Source organism: Cupressus sempervirens, chromosome 7, assembly GCF_028749045.1.
Source record: "Cupressus sempervirens isolate cs-2001-9-10 chromosome 7, ASM2874904v1, whole genome shotgun sequence".
NCBI classification, from domain to species: domain Eukaryota; kingdom Viridiplantae; phylum Streptophyta; class Pinopsida; order Cupressales; family Cupressaceae; genus Cupressus; species Cupressus sempervirens.
Window position 1 is genome coordinate 325,906,998 of NC_143124.1, and position 10,419 is coordinate 325,917,416.

Here is a 10,419-nt window from a genome sequence, read left to right on the forward strand (position 1 = left end):
TTCCATACATACACTCGTTTATGCAGTTGAGTAATGAACATGCTTCAAACTTTAACATTACAAAAATGCACATATTAAACTTTCTCATTTATGACATTTATACATTTCACATAAGATCAACCATTCATTTATGATATAAATCATAAGTAAAAGTTCTTTTCACATTCATTTAAACTAGACAAATGAAATCATAGACTACAGGGTTCCTCAAACTTGAAATACTGACAAATCTTGATTTAAAATGACTAACATCAAATATACAATACAAATGTCTTTCAATTATTGAAAATAATATATATATTTCAAAATCAACTTGCAAAATTACATAAAGAATGAAAAAAATATACTCTATAACAAATTTAACTAAATAGAATGCTCTCATTTGTCATGAAGAAAGCTACTATTATCTACAGATGGCTCAAAATATTACATCAATGTACTTCTTATTCAGAATCAAGGGCACTGCAGTAGAAGGCAGAGGGTTTGCGGGAATTGGAGGATATCCCAGTGCCTGAAAATCCTTTGCATCGTCCCTTCACATTGCCAACACACACGCCGATCATATCTTTCAGAAGTTTGCTTTGTTGGTTTTTAGGCTGAGATGCAAATTCTTCAATCGCCATCCACTGGAAAAACATTCAAATAATTTGAACCCCACGTAAGACGCTATTGCAATATCCAATTAAATAGCGATATTGAATCACCACCACTAATTAAAAAGCGTACCTTGGCTGCAGAAACTTCAGTATCTTGCGCAACAATGTTAGAAGAAAGTGATCTCAACATACACAAGAAGAGCATATCTGATTTTCCAAAGGGAGCACTGTGACCATCCCTGCAGTCCATTCACCCACAACTATTAGAGAGCCATGAAAAAAAATACTGCTTCAAACTCATTATCAATCTGTTTTTGCTTACCTGAACCCGCCCACTTGTACAAACTCTGTATCAATCTGTAAAAGTGCAGCAAATAGTTGAATAACTAAAAATGTCAAGAAATTGAATTGCTTAGAAGTGAAAATCCCAAAAGATGAAAGAAGTGACAGTTACCCCTGTTTCTTCCTGAACTTCTCTTATGGCCCCTTCCTTAATGCCTTCCCCCTATCACAAACAAATTGCCCATAAATATATATTAGTGCCTGTCTATAAAAATTGCAGTCATTAATTTCGTTTGACGATGTCGAAGTTTAAGCTGCACACCTGGTTAATCCTTCCCGTTGGCATCTTCCACAACCCGGAATCCTTGTAAGGTCCGCACTTTTCCTGAACTACTAGTACCTATCATCATAATTTATGCATCAGATTTGATTATATCGCATTCTAAATAACAGTTGCTAGGGGAAGGGGTAGAAAATTGAGCAGAAGGAGTACAAATGCAAACGTTACCTGTCCGTCGTCGTTGAATACAAAAGCTGCAATCCCCACTTGATGTGAAGCATTAGCGGGGATGGTACAAGGAGTTTGAGGAATCCAATACACTAACATCACGTACCAAGGCTCAGCATGGTGGTACCAAAATCCCAGCTGCGATCCAACGATCATAAGGTATTGATTGAAGCGTAAATAAATGGATTGGAATGGAAAAAAAACAATTAATTAAGGCGGGTAGCACCAAACTATTGAAGAACTGACCTCGATCGCAACGGGGACTAGTTTTGCCTGTTCCTTGGGCACTTTAATCCACACCGCCTTCTTCCCCTGTACAATCCAACAAGTATCATATTATTACTAATTAGGGATTTGTAATTGTATATTATAACAGAGCAGTGATTAGCACTGACCTGGCGCGTCCATAGAGAAAGTGACGCCTTGAGCGAGGCTGCCAAAAGAGAGGCATCGTTGTGCATATTCTCCACGTCAACAACTACGCCGTCATATCTGTCTTCATGGGCTTTCAGCACAGCTTGATCATCACCTGTTTCCTTCGTAACTGTTTCAACGTCGTTAGTGGTCACCGAAACCTCGTTCGCTGTAGTACTGAAAGCCATTCTGCAGCGTAAGCAACGACCTTCAAAGTCTCGGAAAATGATTTTTTTGTAAAAAATACGTCTGTGAGCAAGATGAATGGATTAGCAGTGTAAGCAACGACATGCCAAAAAAAAAGTTCAATAAGACATGAAATAGATCAAAGTAGTGCAGGAACTGATGCTAACCTTGTGAGTACCACTGTAGGCAAGATTGTATTTTGCTTCTTCCTTATCCCTTGCAAAAACAAATTGAATCGAACAAGTAGTGCAATATAAACTCTGTGGTAATAGCGTAGATATATATATTGGAGGCAACCACTAGAGGATGTTTCTGGGATTTCAGATGACTGCTTCGGCACTAGTAACAACCAACTACCTCTACCCTTCCTTAAGCGTAGCAAAAATGAATGCTGAAAACTTGTCTGCAAAGCAACGGCGAACAGCGAGAAATTTCTCATAGAAAAATCTAAGACTATCTTCGCAAATTCGCGGAAAGGTATCGCGAATTCTTGTTAATGACCACGTATGCTGCTCCGTTTTAATGATAAACATATAACAGTAAAGCGCGTAACAGAACAATCAATGCCTGAAGGCAAAGCAATTGCACTTTCTGGGGCTCTTATTGAAATTCCATACTATTTCTTCGAGTTGACATTTTGGAAAAATACATAAATACTATAGAAGAGATTTGAGGCTTCCTAAACCCCAATTTTTTTCCTTCACGTCATCCATCGTCTCTTCCTTTATCACGACCTTTTTCCATCGTATGGTTAGGTAAATTCGTTGAAATTTCCAATCATATCCGTTCTCATCTTTCATTTTAATTCTGCCGACTGTGACAACTTTATGAGATTTCTATACGCGTGGGATTTAATATATGTGATAATATTGAGGCATTTGGACCACAACTGTGCACCTAATCATTCAATTTAAATTTGAAAAATCAATATAAAAAATCTAATTGTAATTTATATAAATTTGGTTGTATGGAGGGTCTGCCTCAAAATCTGCTTAGTGGAGGACGCTTAAGGTTGTGGGTAGTTCCCTATGATCTTGGGTTCGAATCTGGTGACCTGCTTCAATGATGCATTGGTTCTACTAATGAGTAGGTGCATATAAACAAGTGAGACTTATCAATGTAGTTACGAAAACTAGTGTTTACATACGATAAAATATATAAGTCATCCGAGGCTCACCACTATGAAAATTAACTATTGTAGTCACTGATTATAAATCTTCTATAGTAAATGATTATTAAACTGCTGAAAAACAAATTCCCAGCTAATATCAAAAAATAACACAACTGCAACTTCACTTATAAAATATGGAAAGAAATGCGGAACACAATGAACACAATATTTTCGGACAAATTGTCCCTGGAAAAACCCCTAAAGGAAAACCAGTTCTACAGATGAGGAACTATATGAAACTTCAGAAAATTAAGAGATACAAAATTCCTTGCCTCTCACTGGCAGAATTTCGACAACCTCCTAATTTCTCCCACTGATATTTCCCACTGCTATTCCCATGCTAACATTGTGCCCTTGCTAACACTACAAGATTGTTTGCTAACACTACAAACTTACAAACTCATTTGCTAGCAGTGCAAATGTTTCTCCAAACTTCATTATTCTCCAAATGCCCCCTGACCTCCTTTTATATTACTCATGTTGGTAAACCAATAGCCAAGATCGATTTACAATCGAGTTAAAATAACTTAACAACCCTAACCAAGTCGGTTTCTAGTTGTTTCCAATAGTGGTCAATTATTTAACAAATATTTGTCCCTAACCTAACCAATTAGTTAGCAAAACAATTACTTGCTAAATAATAGCAAATGGACAAACAGCTATCTAAAGCTAACTAAACTAACACTCCCTCTTAGCAAGGAAGTTGTTCTGCATGACACCTAACTTATCTCTAAAGAAGATAAATTTTATCTTCCCCAATGCCTTAGTTAGAATGTCTGCTACCTACTCCTCTATAGGTATGTACTATAGCTGGACAACTCCACATTGTACACAATCTCTAATGAAGTGATATTTGATATATATATGTTTAGACCTATCACGAAACATTGGATTCTCAGACAACTTGATGCAACTCTAATTATCACAATGTATCACAATAGTCTCAACCTTCTAACCAAACAAAGCTACTAATAACTTCCAAAGCCATATAGCTTCACATGTTGCCATGCTAGCTACTATGTATTCTACTTTTGCTGAACTCAGAGCCATAGACTTCTACTTCCTGCTGAACCAAGAAATAATTCCTGATCCCAAGCTAAAACAACACCCTAAAGTGCTCCTTTTGTCCATTGTACGTCCTGCCCAATCTGCATCAGTATAGCCTATCAACTTGATACCTTCACCTCGAACATATTTGATCACATACTCAATTGTACCACACAAGTAATGCAATACATGCTTGCCCGCTATCCAATGCATTCTCTTTGGTTCAACCATGAACTGACTAAGAGAGTTAATTGCAAATGCTATATCTGGCCTAGTGTTGACCAAATACATAAGCGAACCAATTAACTATCTATATAAAGTGGGATATGCATCCTTCTCCCTAGATGTATCTACCTTCCTCAAATTTGCGATCATGGGTGTAGACATGGCTTTGCAATCCTCCATCCCAAAATTCTTCAAGATTTCAATGCAATATTTCCCTTGACTAAGAAAAATCTCCACATCTATCTACCACACTTCCATGCCTAGAAAGTAGTGCATAAGTCGCAAATCCTTCATCTCGAACTCTTCTGCAAGGTTCCTCTTGTAGTCAACTATGAGCCCTAGTGAACCTATAACAAACAGGTCATCCACATAAAGAACAAGAATGAGAATCTCACCCCCAACCATCAAGTAGTAGAGGTTAGCATCTACTCACTCTTCACAAAGCCCATTTTCTACAAGTATGTGTCAATGTGATCATACAATGCTCTAGGAGCCTGCTTGTGTCCGTACAATGCTTTCTTCAATCTATACACATGGGTCTCTTTGCTATGTACTACAAAGCCTTTTGGTTGGTCTATGTATACCTCCTCCTTCAACTCACCATTAAGGAATGTTGTCTTGATATCCATTTGATGGATCTACCATCCCATTTGTGCTGCAAGTGAGATTACAACTCATATAGAAGTATACTTGGCAACTGGAGAAAATGTCTTGTCATAGTCTATTCCCTCCTTCTGAGAGAACCCCTTTGCCATGAACCTCACCTCGTATTTCTCGATGCTACCATCTGCACCATGCTTTATCTTATAGATCCAGTGTGATCCAACAACTGCTCTATTTGTTGGTTTAGGAACTACCTCCCACACATCATTTTGTATTTTTGAGGAATACTCCTCAACCATAGCATCTTGCCATACTTGATGCTTTGTAGCCTCTTGATAGCTATAAGGCTCACTATCTACCAACTGACTAACTAATGCCACATAGTCATCGAACTTGGCTAGTTGTCTCTGTTGTCTCATGCTCTTCCTAGGAGCTCCCACAAACTCCTGAGTATCCCTTTGTGTATCTGGAACCTCATGGTTTCTATTGCCAACTGTAGAAGATGAAATGTCAACCTCTAAGTCCTCTAGATGCATTTCCTATTGCACCTATTACTCCATACTCTATGAATCTTCATTACCTGAGTTTACACTCATACTGGTAACTATACTTGACCTTTGATGACCTTGACTTGGTCTAGAAGCTTTTGTTGGCTACTCACTCTGATCATTTGTTGGCAAATCTCTAGATCTCCTGAATGCCTTGTCCTTCATGAACTCGACATCTCATCTGACAATAATTCTTTTAGTCCCCAAAATAAAAATTCTATATGCCTTTGAGGTCTCACTATACCCAAATAAGTACCCCCTCTGTGCAGTTTGATCTAACTTTGTACGTGTATCTCCAGGAATATGATAATATGCCAAACTCCTAAATATCCTAAAGTGACCAACATCTGGCTTCTTCCTTGTGAAAGCCTTCTATGGTGTCATCTTCCCTAGCACCTTGTGTGGAACTCTATTCTAAATGTAGACTGTTGTATTACTTGCCTCTGCCCATAAGTAATGTGGCATGTCCTGGTCATGTAGCATAGCTCTTGCTACCTCTGATATAGAATAGTTCTTCCTCTCAGAAACTCCTTTCTACTATGGATTGTAAGGAAAAATCCATTCTCTCTTGATTCCTTCTTTGGTACATAACTCCTAGAAGACATTTCCCTTGTACTCACCTCCATTGTCTAACCAAAGAACCTTTATCTTGTTTCCTATTTAATTCTCCACAAGAGCTTTAAACTCTTGGAATTGACTAAAAACCTCATCTTTAGTCTTCAAGAAGTATATTCAGGTCTTTCTAGAGAAATCATCAATAAAAGTAACATAGTACTCATATCCTTTGAGAGATTTCATTGACATTGGTCCACAAACATCTAAATGTACTAGATCAAGAACACCCTTAGATATGGTGTCACTCCTTGGAAAATATGCTTTCATAAACTTCCCCAACACACATCCCTTACATACATCATCATGCTCTGTGCTCACCTCTAGAACACCTGTCACCGCCTCACAAAGAAATCTGAGTGCTCTATGATGAATACAGCCCATCCTCCTATGTCATAGCTCTCCAAGATCTCTAGTATTATTGTTGCTCATGAGTGCCTTAGGAGTATCAAACTGCAATCTATAAAGGCGACCACTCCTAACTCCAATAGTTTTGGATGATTTCCAATCCTTTTGCTTAATCAACACTTTTGTCCCTCTAAAGAGTACATTATATCCCCTATCCTAAAGAACATATACATAAATCAAATTCATACGTAAGCCTAGCACATGCAACACATAATGCAAAGGAATTATTTGTCCATTCTCCCTTTGAAACTGAACAGTCCCTTTCCCAATTGGGTTGAGTTTGGACAAGTTTCCCATAGAAATCTAGATATTGGTGTCCTCCTCCTTGTAACTGGAGAAGTACTCTCTAACTTCGATCATATCAAATGACACTCCACTATCTATATACCAAACACATTGTGAGGTTGAGCTAACCATACAAGCTATGAGTGCAAACTCATCTTCCATTCTACTGGAGAGTTCTTCCACACTTGCTGAAGCTACCAACTACTTCTTACCCTTCTTCCTCTCTGGGCAATCAGAGACATAGTGGCCAAACTCGTGACATCCAAAGCACTTGACCTTAGAAAGGTTCTTCTTCTTCTTCTCACTTTGTGAATTCAATCCTTTGCTAGATCCCTTCTTTCCTTTCCCTTTACCTGCTAGGGAAACATTCTCTTGTTCCACCTCACCTTTTTGACTATTGTTGGCCCCATTGACAAGACTTAGTCTAAACTCCTCCTGAGTGAAATCATTCCATAGTTGATCCCAACTCGGTAAAGTATCTCGTCCACTGATAACTTGAACAAAGATACTCCATTGTTTAGTAAACCCATTTAGGTCTATTCTCACTAGCTCATCATCACTGGGACTATCTCCAATAGTTGCTAACTCGTCCTTGACAAGTCTGAGCCTAGTAAGGTAACTTGTGACGTCTTCTCCCTAATTCATCTGGGTATTCTTTATCTTCTCTCTGAGAATCAACATCCTATTGGAGGTAGCATTCTAGTAAAAATTTAGAATGGTGTCCCACATCTTCTTCATTGTATCTAGCTCTAAGATATGTGGAACAATATGATCCTTGACACCATCAAGGATAATTCTCCTTGCTTTGGCATCATCCTTCTTATGTGTTGCAAGCTATGTTGCATCCATTGGTACAGGTACAACACTAATAGCATGATCCTTGATACCATTCTCTTCCAACAATAATTTTTTTTTAGCCTTCCAGATACCAAAATTCAAGGCACCATCCAATCTGTCCTGATCTCTCAAACCAGTTAAAACCATCTCAAGGGTTTTAAGCAATAGTAAATCTAAAGAGATCAAAATTTCTTTCCTAGGCCAAAACTCCTTAATAATGCTTTGATACCATGTTAGAATTAACTATTGCAGTCACTGATTATAAATCTCCTATCATAAACAATTATTAAACTATTGAAAAACAAATTCTTGGCTAATATTGAAAAATAACACAACTAAATATGGAAAGAAATGCGCAAGACAATGAACAAAATATTTTTGAACAAATTGTCCTTGGAAAAACCCCTAAGGGAAAACCAGTTCTATAGATGATGAATTATATTAAACTGTAGCAAATTAAGAGATACAAAATTCCTTGCCTCTCACTGGTAGAACTCCAACAACCTCCTAATTTCTCCCACTGATACCACTATTCCCATGCTAACACTATGCCCTTGCTAACACTGCAAACTTACAAACTCATTTTCTAGCACTTCAAATGTTTCTCCAAACCTTGTTATTCTCCAAATGCCACCCTAACCTCCTTTAATACTACTCCTATTGGTAAACCAATGGCCAAGATCAATTTAGAATCGATGGTCGAGATTAAAACAACTTAACAACCCCAACCAAGTCAGTTTCTAGTTGTTTCCAAAAGTGGTCAATTATTTATCAAATATTTGTCCCTAACCTGACCAATTAGTTAGCAAAATAATTACTTGCTAAATAATAGCAAATGGACGAACAAATGTCCAAAGCTAACTAAACTAACAACCACTCAAGTCATAAACCAACACTAATTGCAACTCATGTCCCATCTTTTGAGCTCAAGCACACAACTACTATCACTTACATTCTTAACCACATGTATCTTGAAAAAAAATGTAATAATATCATTTTCCATGGAAGGACAATCGAAAAAGATATAAATGGAAAAATTAAATTAACTTTGTGAATTCAATTTACATTTAATACAAGTAGACATGAATTCATCTAATCAGAGTCATGAAGAAGATGCAACAACCAAAAAGGAGGAAGAAGACACAACATTTCTTGGCATTTAAACTAGGTCAACTTCTTTAGTGTCTTAACTAAATGTTCTTTCATTTGTTTCCTTGATATTTGTATCCTACTCTATTTTTTAAACACTTGTACATTAGTACATTCCCATGGTTTACAGTTTTCCTTAAATTTTGAATGATTCATGTCCTTTTAGGTTTACAATCTTTACAAACCGTTCTTTCATTTTTTTCCTTTATGTTCTTTATTATTTCAGTTTTGAATACCCTTATAAATATACATCATCATTGTCTATATTCTCTTTTAACCCTTTTTTTATTGTTTTTTATTAGAGGAAACCAAGTTTAAGAGGGATGATAAGCCCTATACAAATATATTGTGAGGGGGACCTAGAACCCTAAAAACTACAAAAGAATTAGTAATACACACTAGTATCTAACCAAAAGTGAAACACCAACCTAACAAAAGAGCATAAGAATTAAAAACTATATTATGAGGGTTTTACAAGTATCCCTAAACCAAACAACCTAAAGAAGGTTACAAATTATGAGATGTATCACACACTAATAACATTGTATGTGGTTTTGACAGGCTCCCCAAACCTTAAAAACCATCCTCAAATAGTTACACATTGTAAATCTCAGTCAAACATAAGTTTTCGCATAAGACTCAAAACTATAAACCTTGAATGGGATTTTAAAATGATCTACCAACCTTAAGTCAAGACAACTAACAAGATTACTCATTACAGTTCTATCTACAACTATGGCATATTGGAAGGCTCCCCAAACCAAAATAACCATCCTTTGAAAATATATACACTAAAAAACTAGGTGACAATTAGGGATTTTTGGAGGCTCCCAAAACCTTATTTGGGTACATGAATGTCTCTCATAACAAAATAAATTAACCTATAAAGAATAAACCATAAAGAGAACATTGAAGAACTCTTGGCATTTAATATGATATCCAAAATAATCTAAGGGTTTTAAAAGTATCCCTTAACATACAAAGAGGGTTTTGATATAGGTCCCTCAACCAAGAATCTATTGCAAGGAGAGAACCATCCCTCCCCTAAATCCACCCATAACTCCCCAACAAGACTCTTGTCCATCTCAATATGAGAGGATTAGACCTCAATATGAACAATATAAAGGGGAGAAGATGAAAGAATGATTCTTAAAATGTCCAACTTTGGATTGAGTGATAGAAACCAAGAGTAACCCAACACACATCCTCTCTTGACCCAAAATCCACCTCCATAGGATCATTCATAACCTCAAGTGATCCATACAAAGAAGACACCTAAGAATAAAATTTCTTCCACTTGAAATCTATCACATAAATAGATGCCACATCAATGCAGACCATAAACACCTATATAGGAACAAGATATAGAAGTTAGCCAAAACCTGAACCAATTAGACATTCCTTGTATAAGGAACTAAACTAGATGAAATTGGGAATAACAAACCCATAGATTACTAAATAGAAGAAAATATCTAACCTTAAATAATAAATAAATGAATAGGGATACCTCACGTTTGGAAGGATAAGCCACATATAAAGGACATTCAA

General features: G+C 36.8%; 1 protein-coding gene across 1 annotated transcript; it reads right to left on the reverse strand.

Annotated features, from left to right (window-relative positions):
• Positions 1-279: 279 nt before the first annotated feature.
• Positions 280-2,236, reverse strand: LOC149546729 (nudix hydrolase 2-like). The gene is made up of 9 exons (XM_089794647.1): positions 2,154-2,236; positions 1,782-2,049; positions 1,633-1,698; positions 1,387-1,524; positions 1,201-1,278; positions 1,051-1,101; positions 919-953; positions 727-835; positions 280-626 (listed from the first exon to the last, which is right to left on the reverse strand). Exons 2-9 carry the CDS (start codon positions 1,986-1,988, stop codon positions 444-446), a joined length of 867 nt encoding a protein of 288 aa, XP_089650773.1. The 5' UTR covers positions 1,989-2,049; positions 2,154-2,236; the 3' UTR covers positions 280-443.
• Positions 2,237-10,419: the final 8,183 nt, after the last annotated feature.

What these genes read in the sequence shown, in the direction of transcription:
- LOC149546729 (XM_089794647.1), bottom strand. Translation starts at nt 1,988, where the DNA reads ATGGCTTTCAGTACTACAGCGAACGAGGTTTCGGTGACCACTAACGAC. An exon ending in TAGTCCCCGTTGCGATCGAG is followed by an intron (nt 1,525 to 1,632) that starts GTCAGTTCTTCA and finishes GTTGGATCGCAG; the next exon opens with CTGGGATTTTGGTACCACCA. An exon ending in GTACAAGTGGGCGGGTTCAG is followed by an intron (nt 836 to 918) that starts GTAAGCAAAAAC and finishes AATGGACTGCAG; the next exon opens with GGATGGTCACAGTGCTCCCT.